The sequence below is a fragment of the Tympanuchus pallidicinctus genome, unplaced genomic scaffold, assembly GCF_026119805.1.
Source record: "Tympanuchus pallidicinctus isolate F22 unplaced genomic scaffold, pur_lepc_1.0 scaffold23, whole genome shotgun sequence".
Classification (NCBI taxonomy): Eukaryota; Metazoa; Chordata; class Aves; order Galliformes; family Phasianidae; genus Tympanuchus; species Tympanuchus pallidicinctus.
The window spans coordinates 10,801,786-10,815,383 of NW_026294740.1; the positions used below are offsets into that span (position 1 = coordinate 10,801,786).

General features: G+C 41.5%; 2 protein-coding genes across 10 annotated transcripts in view; both read left to right on the forward strand.

Moving 5' to 3' along the window:
• Window positions 1-6,276, forward strand: part of LOC128082960 (geranylgeranyl transferase type-2 subunit beta-like) — a 25,826-nt gene extending 19,550 nt beyond the window's left edge. The window contains exons 5-7 of the mRNA XM_052687689.1: window positions 1,763-1,888; window positions 2,629-2,778; window positions 4,247-6,276. Coding sequence (XP_052543649.1) covers window positions 1,763-1,888; window positions 2,629-2,778; window positions 4,247-4,387 — 417 coding nt within the window. The 3' untranslated portion in view covers window positions 4,388-6,276. The remainder of the gene's footprint in view (window positions 1-1,762; window positions 1,889-2,628; window positions 2,779-4,246) is intronic.
• The window catches only part of LOC128082957 (mutS protein homolog 4-like), a 42,304-nt gene that overhangs the window by 10,149 nt on the left and 18,557 nt on the right, over window positions 1-13,598 (forward strand). For 3 of the 9 annotated variants that reach the window (XM_052687677.1, XM_052687673.1, XM_052687680.1), the window contains exons 2-3: window positions 9,076-9,240; window positions 12,698-12,861. In XM_052687677.1, coding sequence (XP_052543637.1) covers window positions 12,790-12,861 — 72 coding nt within the window. In that variant the 5' untranslated portion in view covers window positions 9,076-9,240; window positions 12,698-12,789. The other 6 variants (XM_052687678.1, XM_052687675.1, XM_052687681.1 and 3 more) reach the window with 4 other exon arrangements.

A 13,598-nucleotide genomic window follows, 5' to 3' on the forward strand; every position in this document is an offset into this window, starting at 1 on the left:
AAAATGACAGCTTCCAGTCTTGTAGTTACAGGGCAATTAGTGGATACATCTGGGAAGCTGGTTAGGAACTCGGGAGGCTACAATCTAGGAAAGAAAAAAAACCAAGGGAGCAATTTGTAGGACTGTATTTCAGATTACCAGTGTGGGCTGAGTGACATCCAAATAGTGGTGCCAGTAGTTGGTGTGAGGTTTTAAAGACAATTTGGAATTGGTGTTAATGTAGACATTGGAGAAGAAAAACTTAATTGGGGAAAAAAAAATCCTTTGTGATGTGTTGCAGTGGTTACCACAAATTCTAATGAAACGTGCAAATGAATTGTGTATGTTTGATATTTATCAGAGGAACGGAAAAATAAGTGACAACTAAATCTTTTAATCTGTCAAATTGCAAGAATTAATTATTTGAGCAGGGTAAATTATAAGAAGTGGTGATTCTTGCATAGGAACCTCTACAGTGTTTTGTTACAGGTACTGAAGAGTGCTGATGGCAATTGATAAAAATGATCAGTAAAATTTAGTTGAGAAGAAGGTGGAGTGGTGTCACTGAAGGAATTCCAGGGCTTTATCAGGAAGGGAATCTCTTCTTTCAAGAGAAAAATTACGTGGGAAAAATAACTTCCTGTCTATTTTCTTTGCATGTAGGGGATTGTTGCTCCGAACTTAAATTTACCAGTAGGTACCAACCTTGGTGAACGGTTTTAATGACCTGTTTATTTTGCATAACTACAGTGAGCAGAACCATAGCCAGCTTTTGCTTATGTACATGGAAGTAGTGTCAGTTCCTGCGTTGAGAACAGGGGGGGTGGTTTCCCCAGCTCCCACTCTCTCCCCTTATCCTTGTGGGTTACATCTCGAGCAGCATTGTCTGAACGCTGAATGTGGTGTTCCAGGAGGTTGTCTGTTTGGGGGTGTTTTTTCTGCTCAGGAAGGGCTGGTTATAAATAGGCTTCAGCTGAAGTTGTTTCTTGTTGTAGGGTGGTGTGGTTTTTTTTTTTGTTGTTTTTGTTTTGGTTTTTTTTTTGTTTGTTTGTTTTTCAGTTTGTGTCTGGTTCCCTTTTCAGTGACTGCCTGAAGTGTGTTGGTAGTTTGCTGTCGCACTGCATGTCTTATTTTTGAGGTAAAATAGGCAGGGATTAAAACTACATGGCACTTAAAAAGTAAGCCTGCTGAGGCCATGCTTGTACTTAGGATTGCCTGCAACACTTATGATTGCTAGTAACCCTGTTGTCAGAGAATTCATTCGGTCTGCAGTTTGCCCTCCATAAGCCTGAGAGAAAGAGAGGGTTGGTTGGTGGCCTGTGGCAGGGGGCTGGAGCTTGGCCCTTGAGGAGCCTTCCAACATGTGCCATTCTGTGCTTCTGCAAATAGGTGTGAGCATAGGCTGGCCGCAGAGCTGTCAGAAAGGCGATGTCTGGCCTGTGGAAGCAGTTTGGGTGCTCTAGCTTCAAAATAAAGCATTGCTCTGCCTTTTCATCTTTTTGGAAATCATAGTCTATCTTATATCAGTAAACATATGTATGTATATATATATATATATATATAAAGAAATCTTATATCAGTAAGAAGTTTTATAATTACTGGAGCTCTTTAACCAAAATCAACTGTGATTAATATCTGCCTGTAAGGAAAAAATGAAATTAGCTAAAAGGTGAAGTGTGCTTATTTTATATCCTGTTTGCAGGACTGTGTTCTTCGAGATCTTCCTGTATTTAGTCTCTGTTTAGTTTTTAAATACACAAAACATTTATGTCTGTAATTTTAGATCTATTGTTGCACAGGATTTCTGGCTATTACAGACCAGTTGCATCAAGTAAATGTTGACTTGCTGGGATGGTGGCTTTGTGAACGTCAGCTGCCTTCTGGAGGTCTCAATGGGCGTCCAGAGAAGGTATTAGATGGCTTATTCTGTTCAAAGCTTAATGTAGAGTATTTTTTTTGGAATACAGTGTTACTTCGATGAAATGCTTAGTAAACTCAAGAGATTCAGGCCTTCATTTTTATTCTTCATTTTGTTGCAAGCACTTACCTTGCAGTTCTTGGCTATTCATGGTTTCATGCCTCAGTTCAGGAAAGTATGTGTACTGAAATATGTCTTGCTGGCCAATTCAACCAGTGTCCTATTAAATCAGGCCTTGAATATTTTCTGACAGTGGGAATGATCATCCCTTCTGTAGAATTTGTACAAATACTGTTTCATTTGATCTGCGTCTTGTGCATAATAGTGTTATATGTTACAGTAAGAAATTGTGTAACTTACAATAATCCCCACTGGCAACTTGACAACTAATCAATATTCAAAAATATATTTAAAAAAAAAAAAGCTTGTTTTCTTTTTATTTTAATATGAAACTTGTCTTTGCTCGTGGCAAAGGTGATGCGGGTTTTTAGCCTGTCTGACATGAGATGCAGGTTGTTTCAAAACAACATTCTTGTGGTCTTGCTTCTTGCAAATCCCGAAAGGCTGTCTGTAAGGGAACTGCACCCAGAAGCTTGCTTCCTGTGCCCCAGAGAAGCGCTGTTTCCATGCAGCGATGTTACGGCCGCGCAGCTGGGAGTTCACAGAACCACAGATTCGTGATGTTATGTTAACGATGAAATCAAATAATACTCTGTTTCTCTATTTGCCAGTTACCTGATGTATGTTATTCATGGTGGGTTCTGGCATCTCTGAAGATGATTGGTAGGTTACATTGGATTGACAGAGAGAAACTGCGCTGCTTTATTTTGGCTTGCCAGGACGAGGAGACTGGAGGATTTGCTGACAGACCAGGAGATATGGTAAATAACCTTCAGTTATGTCAAGCTTGCGTAATAGAAATTCTCAACTTGGAAAGTATGTTTCATGTTTGCATGTAAGACATGATCCAGATACTGGTGTTCTGCAAACTGCAGCATCTGCAGCTTGGAAGAAGCAAGGTACCATTGCTTTGAAGGCTCACATAGGAAGCACGTGCAGTGTTGCATGTGCACTATAGCAGCTGACTTCAGTGTGGGATTCCGTCCCCATAATGCAAACCATACTGCTTCTCATAAGACTGCATGGAAGATAGAGGTGAAAAAACTGACAGTTCAATAATTTGCAGGCATTTCGAGGTTATCACAAGTTAAATAGTCTTAAAATCTCTTGGTGCTTTTGTCTGGTCTGAATAATTCTTGAGTAAATGCTCAGAACCGTTGCCCACCACTGCATAAATCCTCTCACGGCCTTGGTGTAAATGAGGAGGAAGCTTTTCTGACAGTGTTATGAAGAGGCTGGTGGTATTAATTTTCCCCTTGACTGAGAGAGCAGTTACAGTCTAGTTGTTGTATTCTCTATGGTTTGAAGCATAAATAATTGATACTGTTCAGGGTTCTGGTCAAATAAATATATTATGTGATCTTGGTGCAAATACCCTTAAACACGTGGCCGCTTATTTGTGAAAGGTTGGAAAATGGTGGCTCTAACACCTAAGGACAAGGCTGGTTATGGCAGTGTACTTGTAACCATTCAGGCTGTGATCTAGTCGTTGGATTTCATGTATGTGGCTATAACGTGATGATCCAGTTCAGTTTACTGCAGTGTAGAACCTCTGTGAAAAGACTTAGAAATTCCAGTAATACAAACAGGATGTATGCTGCACCAGGTAATTTTGGGTAGGATTTTGTAGAATGCATGACTAAGTTCAGTGACGGGATGTACGTGCCGTAAGAATTTAAACAGTCTGCTGCAGATATGTGATGATACAGGCTTTCAGGGGAAATTTGTAAAGTGTACCAGTAAAAAAGAATTTGATATAAAATAAGCAGTGATCTCTTCTGTTTCTTTTCTTGTTCTTTTGTTTTTACCTCTCGTTTTAACAGTAGGCTGTTGCTCTCCTCGTAAGGTTGTACAGTACAGCTCTTTATTCAGAGACCATTAAGCAGCAGCATACTGTTGCTGAAGAGCCAAATGGGGAAGTGATATACTTGTGGATGATCACGTTAGCCTACTAATGTTATTTCTGTAATTGCTTCTGTTGTCTCATGACACTGTATGGAAGTGGAGATGAATGCTTTTCTGAGTGGATTATATGCTGTAAGTTCATGCTGTGGGAGTTGCCTTGCCTGTGGGCTTACACAAGCTCAAAAGCACAAATGGAAGTTCTTGCAGTTGCAGTGTTATCTTGAGCTACACCGGTTGTATTTCTCTTGGTAACAAACAGAAGCTTCCATACCAGTGGAAACTGATTGTTCTTCTGGAAATGAACACTGTCTTTCTGTCTTCCAGGTGGATCCATTTCACACTTTGTTTGGAATTGCTGGACTATCCTTACTTGGGGAAGAACAAATTAAGGCTGTCAATCCTGTCTTCTGTATGCCAGAAGATGTCCTTCGAAGAATAAATGTACAGCCTGAGCTTGTGAGCTGAATCTCATGGAGACAGCAAATTGATAGACCCTCTTGGTTTGCTTTTACTGATTGGAAGTCATCTTTGAAGCTTGGAATATTCTTAATATTCTTCTTTGAGATGTGTTTACATTACTACAGTAAAGCAGTAGCTTTACAGTGGGCTTTGTCACTTTGTGAACTGTATTGTAACTGGCTTGTTGTAGTATTCTGAGTGTAATATGTTCTTTGGTTGTACATAAGAGATGTAGAAACATTTCTAATCTGTATCTAAAGATATAGGCTTTTTTTTTTTTAATAACCAAGTTGCAGCAGTAGTGTGACTAGCTTAATTTTTTCTATTCCTGCAGTGTCAGCCGTGGTAGCACCTGTCTTTATGCAAGCGTGTTCTGATGGTGTCTCACGCACAGCACTTCAGAAGAATACAGGAAGAAGAACCACCCAACTTAAGCCATGCACTTAATGCCAAACGCTTGTCTGTGTGATTCTGGCTGTTTTCACTTCTATATACTCAGATGCAAGCAATTTCTTTTCATAGTAATTGTTAGCAGTAAAAGCGACAAAAAATATGATTCTATTAAAGACAGGAATGTACTCCTACTACTGCAAAAGTTCCTTTTGACGAAATTCCCCTGATAATTGAAACGGAGCATACCTTGAGTGTATCTGCACTGAAAATTGCTGATGTTAATCATTATAGAGAAATTCTTCATAGGAAAGCGACTTGCAGCTGAATATAGTGCTGACTGTGAATTTATTGCTGGACTGGAATTCTGGCTTTGCAGCTTTTAAGACAAAAATTGCCAGCACTTCATTATGCTGTAGTTGAGAGTTAAATTAGCCGTGGAAAACACTCATCTGAAAGATGAAATCCTTTTGTCTTGACAGAAGCCCTAAAATTGCATGTTTCTTCACATCCTCCCGCACACTGCCTGAAACTGAATTTCACAGTAAAATGTGGTTGAGAGGGGGAAGAAGTTATTTGGTAATTGCTGTATGTATGCTTAAAGAAGGTCTAAAACTGTTTCAACACTTCTGATCACCAGCGGCTTAGTTTTATCCAACCTATTCATCCTAGTAGAGAATAAGGAGAATAAGGTGCAGCAACTTCTTGGGAAATTCAGAGACTGAAGGCTCAAATACTGTGTTTGGGATTTTTTGTTTTTTTTGAACCTGTATTTCTCTGGAGGCTTTTGGATGATTTAAAAAAGAATAATCATAGTGGTTCCCTTCTAATGGCTCAGTTTCCTGGTGAATTATTTGGTCAAAGCCTGGAATTTGTTTTTTCAAGGTTTGGAATTAAGGCTGACTTTTTGTTGAGTATGGGGGAATGAGAGCACTGATTAGGTTTTATTTATTTGTAAAAAATACATAGAAAGTTAAAAATTAAGAAGAAATAACCTCACATCCGGGTTGCCTTTGTAAGTGCTGCTTCTTTATTCAGAGCTGCACTCCCCAGGACGTAGGCATTTGCTGCTTTTTCTGTGTTATGTAAACGTAACAGAATACGGTTCAGAATTTCTAGTTTACTATAGACTGTGAGACATTCTGGGAATTAAAATGTGGGTGACGGTACACGAGAGAATAGAACACAGCAGGCTGAAATCCTGTTCATGTTATTGAAACTTGTCAGAAGGAGGTCTGGTCACCTTATTTTTTTTTAAGTCAGCTGTAGTTGATAAAGACCACGTTATACAGATTGCGGGCTGAAAATGAATGAATGTGTGTCCAAACGAAACACTTCTTAAATTTTTTCTTCCGTTCTTTACCTCTTAACTTATTATAGATATTGTGTATATATACAAAAAATCATCACTGTTTTTTGTCATGCAAACGAAATCAATTCTTTTCAATGTACTGTGGAAAAAAATTAGTTGGCCCATGTGCATATATTAAAACACTTCAATATGAGATTTTGGTGCAGAGTGCGTTGTTGTAAGTCCGTCTGTGTTTCTTTTCAGTGTTTCTCTTTTTTTCCCCTGAGTTTATGTACTTGCTATGTTGCAATAATTAACCTCATAGTCTTCAGTTACTGGTCCTTTATTAAAGGCTTTCAGAAGTTTGTACTTCTTTATCTGTGCAGTTCTAAAGGTGTCCTGTCTGTGACAGCCTGGTTAGACAAAGTCTGCATTATGATTTATGGACGTAAGAAATGGGGGTCATTGGGAAGATGCAGCTTTTGTTTCTGCTTTTCTGTCTGTGCGCTTAGATTTGTGTCTGAAGAGGTGTGACAAACGCCATCTTCAGTGTCTCAAGTTCAGCACAGGACTTAGTTAAGGCAACAGCAGCTGTGGAATTGGAGTTCTCCATCCATTGCAGTGAAGCTCAAGTTTCAGACACCCGCGTTCTCAGAACAGTGCCTGGTGGAGGCTCGGTGCTGAGGCGCTCGCCCCTCTGCGCTGGGCCGCGGGGCAGTGGAGCGGCGCTGACAGCTGCTGCCAATTGCCGCATGGGGGCTGAGCAGCCTGCCTGCAGCGTGACGGCCGCGTCCTCTGCTCGGTGTGGTTTTAGGTAAGTGAATTAGAAGCGCCGTGATGATGTTTTGTTTAAATGAAAGCTTCCATGGCGGTAGCACCTGCTGGCACCCAAACCGACCTGTGTGCTCTTGAACTTAAAGCAACGTCTGGATGCAAGACCTGCTGTGTGTGTTTTTAATTAACGGTTTCTGTTAGCTCTGCAGGTCATGCCGCCTCAGAATTCCTGCTAAAAACAGCCTCTGGTTGTCAAGTCAGCTGAAGAAGCACGTTGGACAAATGACGCCTTGGTGCCCTCCCGTTGTCCTAGGAGGCACAGCAGCCCGCCGTCATCTCGGCGCCACACGCGAACGGCGCCGCCGCCTCGGCGGGAAACCTCCGGGCGGCGGCTGGGGCCAGGTGAGAATTGTGCGCATGCGCGGCCGCGCTGAGGTCAGCGCCATTTTCAGCCGTAGCGGCAGCGGGTCGCTTTGCGTGGCTGAGGTCGCGATGTCGAACGGCAGTAGTAAGATGGAAGCGTGCGGGCGAGCGGTCGCCTCGGCCGCCTCAGAGTCCTACACGGGCCGCTGCTCCTCCTCTCTGTCAGGGTTGGGCGGGCGCTACACGCTGGGCCTGCTGCAGACGCCGCGCAGCACTGAGGACAGCACGGGCGGCTCGTCCGGCGGCGGGGCGGGGCTCGCTCCCTTCAGGGCTGCCGGCAGGAAGGAGCCGCCGCGCTCCGGAAGAGGAGGTAGGGAGCGGCGTGGCCGTCTGCGTTCGGGTCGGTGCCGCTCCTGCTGCCCTCGGCTTGCCGAGCTGCGGTACCGCAGTCTGGTCGGCGGGCGGAGGCGGAGCGCCGTCTCTTCATGCCAGCCGTCTGTTTGTTTTGGTTCGGCTCGTCAAAATGACGGCGTTCCTCGGGTTTCTTAAAATAAATGCTGCTTTTGCCTGACGTTGTGGATAATTGGCGCGTGAAGTCACTTGGCTGATCTGAAAAGCCCCGCAGCGCTGTAGCAGCTCCAGCTGGCTCTGCTCGCAGTCCCGGCCCCGCGCTCCGTCCGCGCGGTGCTGGCAGGGCGCTGCGATCAGCGCAGTACTGCCGGCCTTGAATTGGCAGACTGGAAACAGTGGCTGGGGTTGGTTGGTTGGTTTCTTTGTTTGTTTTTCCTCTTCAGTGAAACTACTATAGCAGTAACAATGGGACGCTTGTTGAAATGTCTTGTGAAGTACGCGCGTTCCTGTTAGGTGTAAATTGCGATGCAAGGTGTGTGTGTATTCAGGTGTAAATTGCGATGAAAGGTGTGTGTGTGCTTCGCTAAGAGGTACGCGGTCAGTCTTGAATCCAAGACAAAGGAAAGCTTGCAATACCAACCTGAGCAAAGCGTAACTTAATTGTTGAGTTTTTATTGTTAAAATAAAAGATGCTGATGGTTTGGTTCCTCTGGTCTTTGAAAAGCAGTTATCCAGGCTGTGTTAAGGATTTCATGTTTTTACTCATCTTGAGAGCACTTGAGATACTAAAGTTAGTATCTCAATTATTAGATTAGCAAAATACTAATTACTAAAGAAATTACTAATTTACTGAATTTAAGAGTGATCTGAGGAAAAAAGCATTTTGCCACATTTAAAAAAAAAAGGTAAATCTTACAGTATATCTGTAGAGAAAATAAGAGATAACATAACAAACGCGTTTCAGATTACTGTGTCATTTCTGAGGGTTGAACCTCATAAAATCAAAGGGAGATCATGTTCATGTGGAGGGTATTTTTGAGCACAGTTCTTTGCACTTTTGCTGCTGTTTTCTAAAAGGGAATGTGCATGTTAAAAAAAAATACTATTGTGACCTTTTCAAACTTTGAAATTTTCATAAGCATAAGTATGTAGTTTCAGCTATGTATTTTAAAGCCAATGGGAAAATGCAAGGTGGAGCTGTCTGTTATAGCATTTTTTCATAGATCTGGAACTCATAGCATAAAAATTATGCGTAGTAAAATTATTTCAGTTATATTGTTTCAGTCCAGCAAATTAACTGGAGATTTACTGCAAGTAAAGTCATTATGGAAAGTAACTGTCAATACAGGCTGGTTTTCGAAACAAACTCATTGTTATTTCAGGCCGGTACTGCTGTAGAGAAGGATATTGGGGGTGGATTGGTGGGACATCTCTACTTCTAGTACAAAATACAAGGTTTTCTAAGATGTGTATGTGCTGCTTTCAAAACAGAAACTGACTCTTTTTTCCTTCCCTTTCCCTTCAGAATCATATCTTGGGGACAAAAGTTCCTGTGCAGAAAATGGGAGTGCAGTGAATTTCACAAGTGGTTGTTCTGCACGAGGCCTCAGTAACACTTCTGTGGGAAAAATACCCTTTTCTACCAGTAGATCTATTGGCAGAAGCCATACCCCTGTTCCTGGATATTCAGGTAAATTGACGGTGCTTAAGGGAAATGGTTCAATATATATCTCTAACATTTCATTAAACGTACTTTATTTTTTCACGTGCTTATAGTGTGATAATGAAAGATAAATCATAGTTGTTTTTATACCTAAGCAGCCTAGATCCAAGGGAGGCTGTCTCTTCAGTGGCTGGCCCTTATGTGAGCCCGGAGTGGCTCCAGCCTTCTGGTCACACCGCTTCACCAGGTGCCTAAACAGCAGTTCAAGCTGTGACCTAACAGTGCTCCTGCCTTTGATAAGAAACGCTGTTCACATGGTTTCTTTTTAGGCTTATAAAGCATTGTACATCATTGTAAGATATTATTCAGTTAACATCAGTGTCTCAAAGTTTGCTGGGGACGCAGATGGACTTGTTCAAGTTCAGGCAAGTCCTGGGCAAGGATTGTGAAATCCTTTGTCTGGGGGACACAGATGGACAAGGCCAGGGGCAAGGAGAGAGAGATGAGCTGCAGCTAAATGGCTGTGAAGTGCTCCTCTGTGTGACTTATCTCAGGATGACAAATCTCCATCTCAGGGGCGCTCAATGACTCTTGCTCAAGACCCATCCTTGTCACATGGGCAGGAGAACAATTAGGATAAAAGGGGAATCGAAAACCATGAGGATAGGTTTTCTGGCAACAGATTCCTCATGAAGAAGAGCAAGGATTTCTGACTAACGGGCTCCTCACGAAGTGATGCCTGCATGCTGCCGAGCTCTCCTGGGCTGCTGCCTGAGCGCTGCTGCTTCCTCCCGCATGGCTCCGCGTCTGCCTCCTGCTGCCTGCTTGCTGCTCCCCACTGCTGCTCCTGCCTTGGACCTTCAAACGCCGTGCAGCGGGATGCTGCTGGATCCTGCTGGTGACCGTCCTCCCTCACGCAATTCTTGCTTCTTTCCTATCTTTTCTATCGCCCTCCTTCCCTTCCCGTCTCCCTGATTAGGATTTGTGACAAACTGGTTGGACCAGCGTATGAACCGTTGTTTCTTAGTCTTGTGGTGGATATACAGATATTAAAAGAACCTCCTCTCCCTCCAATAAATTGCAGCGAGACAATCATGTATCATAAAGTAATTAGAATTTCTTGTGAGTTTCTTATGCGTTTTACGTTGTTGTTTTCAAAGGTGTAGGTGAGTTGATCCTTAAACAACACACAGTGCTCACTGGGTGAAGTTTTGCACTGCTGCTTACCAGCAAAGCCATCTTACAGGTTAATGTTGTCTTGTGTCATTTTGCGTTTTCTGGTAGTGCTAAAGTAGTAATATTCAAAGTCCATCTTTTCAGTCTGAGTTAAGCTCTGTCAGTTCTGTTTTCAGTGATCCTAATGTTATTTAATGGTAATTCTCTAAACTAGTTACTTAAAGATTGATTCTTAAAAACATCCGTATTTCAATTAAAAAAAAAATCCTGATAAGACTACGAATTGACTCTCTACCTGAAACTGAATTGAATTCTTTGATTGCAGAAAGTGAGCTAATATGAAGTTTGTCATTTCTTACAGCTGTTGCGATCCCCTGTTTTCTTTTTGACTACTCTAGGAATTGGGGTGTCTATAACTTGGAAACCCATGGACAGGATTTTTCTAACCTCTACATGTCCTAGCAATTAAAACCATATTTTTCATCTCCTTTTAGTCTACAAGTGTACGTGTGTTTGTTTCCATGTGTCTGTATGGTTATTTACACTTGCTGAGTTGTATGTGGAACTTTGGTCAGTTTCGTTTGTATTGAAGACAGCATATCCAGCATACCATATTATGAACAACATTGGTTGATCATTGCATCTTTTTAAATTTTATTTTTGTGTGTGTAGCAAACTATACAAGTAACCATCATCAAAATCAAAATTGTCTAACGACTGTAACCTAAGTTAAAATCATTATTATCATCACCACCTCTTAGTTGCTGTTTAAAAAAAAAAAAAGGTAATCAGCTACTGATAAGGGGGGGAATCATGGACTGTCCTGGGTAGATCAATCAGAGTAACAATCAGGTTTTCAAAGCAGGTCTTAGATGAATGTCGTGTCAATATGTGAATGTCATTGCTGGCATCCATCAAACATAGAGTAAATGAAAGTTCAGACTCAGCTGTGTGCAGTATCAAAGACTGTGTTTTCTTAATGCTTAGGTAGCAGTTAGCTGGAGATCGAATTCTCTCTTTCTGGATAAATGTTTTTATTTAATTCTGGTTGCTTTTTGAGATTCCTGGTGGGGTTAGTTTTGGTTTTGGGGATGCATATTGAGTGTATCCAAAAGGAAATGGCAAGTTTGGTGTATTATGCCTTCTTGACAGAACTGTTCTGAGAACATTTGTATTCCAGTCTTATTTGAGACCTGATTCCCTTTTGAGGAAAGTAGTGCTGGAAAAGAATACAAATAATTACATGAAACGAAAAGAGATTTTGGTATTTCAGGTTGTATATGCTGTCAAAATCCAATACTGAAGAACCTGTTCAACTCAGCTGCTGTAAGGTTTAGTTTGACTCGTGTGTGAAGGTTAAGAAGCTTGAGATCATGAAGTGACTCTATTTCTGGAGTGGTGATTGTTTTAGTATTGGTCAGCAAGTTGCATTGTAGCATTAAAAATTTATTTCAGTTTCTTATTGGCTACTTCAGTGAAATTAATAGGTAATCGTTCTCTGCATTTGTTCTCAACAGAAATTCACATACAGATATGTATGTCTGCCTTATTTCTGCAGTGTTTGTCTTCTCATTTGAATAGCCTATACTCACAATCTGGGGCTGCAAATTTTGGAACAAAGTGTTGTTAGTAGCTTCTTCAGAAAGATTTGAAGAATGTAACACCAAAACTAGCAGAGATGCCAAAGGAAGCACTATATCCATAATTTTGGTGTTTCATTGGTTAAAAAGTTCAGAGAAAAAGGTCTCACCCTGGTTAATTAATCTCTTCTGTGGGAAGTGCAGTGATCTAACAATTAATAGTGCTTCCAGGTAATACAGCGTAATGCTTTATATGGGGGCTCAGTAAGTGCTGCCTGAGGCGTATCGTTGCGGATCAGTACGACAGATGCCCTAAGAAAATCAGGGCAGAATTGTGAGGGTCAGACAAAGTGAGCTGACTGCTTATCCCCCAGTTCTGACTGCAGATGAAAACTCATCTCCACCTGTCCTCCTTATTGCCTTGCTGTGTCTAGGTTTTAGGCACTGAAAACAGTAGTGCTAGAAAGATAGAGAGAGGTGCATTATTAGTTTCTAAAATCAGTGCTCTTCAAAGTTCAGTACCATACGAGGAGGTTTGGGAGGAACAAGGAATGTGTTGAACTTTGGCACCAGTCAATTACACTACAGTAATAACTGAACAAAAAAACACCTTCACAATCCTCAGTTTGCTCGTTCTGTCACAGCTTGTCCAAGCTTGGAATGTCAAAGTATGATTTTGTGAATATAAAGAAGTGGGTTATAACTGAATATGTGCAACTGTTCTACAGTTACGTCGTCATCTACAGCCTCTGCTCATACTGCTGCATCAGTTATTGTAGCTGTGGTAGAAGGAAGAGGCCTTGCCAGAGGGGAAGTAGGAATGGCCAGCATTGACTTAAAGAATCCTGAGGTGATACTGTCCCAGTTTGCAGACAATACGACTTATGCCAAGGTATTGTTGCATAGTGAACTGCTGCATAGCTGACAGCTGGGTGCAGTGGATTGCTTGCTTGAGTAATCAGGAATGGAAGATTCAGTTTCTAGGAAAAAAATCTAAAAAGGGGAAGTAAGAATCTCTAGAAAATTTGAAGTATTTGTTGAAGGAGCTGCTATTTCCTGTGCTGTGCCTCAGATTTCAGGGGAGGAGGAAAGAATGCTTTGCAAAACAGAAAACGCGTTTCTGCAAAGAATGGTGCGTTTGAACTGTGTGAAACTCAGATGCCTTGCACTGCAGAGCATTAGAGGGAATGCATGGTAGGAGAATTTGCAAGTATTTTTCATTAGGCAAAACATCTTTGAGAGTGGCACTTCACAAGGGTGACTTTTATTTGTTTTAGGCAGACTGTATCTTGAGATTTGTGTAGTTGTGTGAATATTCTCAGTTATTGCCAAACAAAATGTATTCAGCTGACAGTAAAGTGTTCTGTCCACCATTGCTGCATATTTTAAGATCAGGAAAGGAATCTATCTGGTTGATGCAGTTCTAATATTAATAAAACTGCTTTCTTAACAGTTTTGTTGTGGCTATGTGTGCTAGGAAGCAGTGTAGCTTGCAGTGTATTTACAATATTCAGACTAAGAAAAACTAGATTTTGTTAGTATGGTAAGTAGATACGACTAGGAATATAAACGACTGCTGAATCTATTTACTAAAATTTCTAATATTGTCAGGTGTTTGTGGGTTTTCTT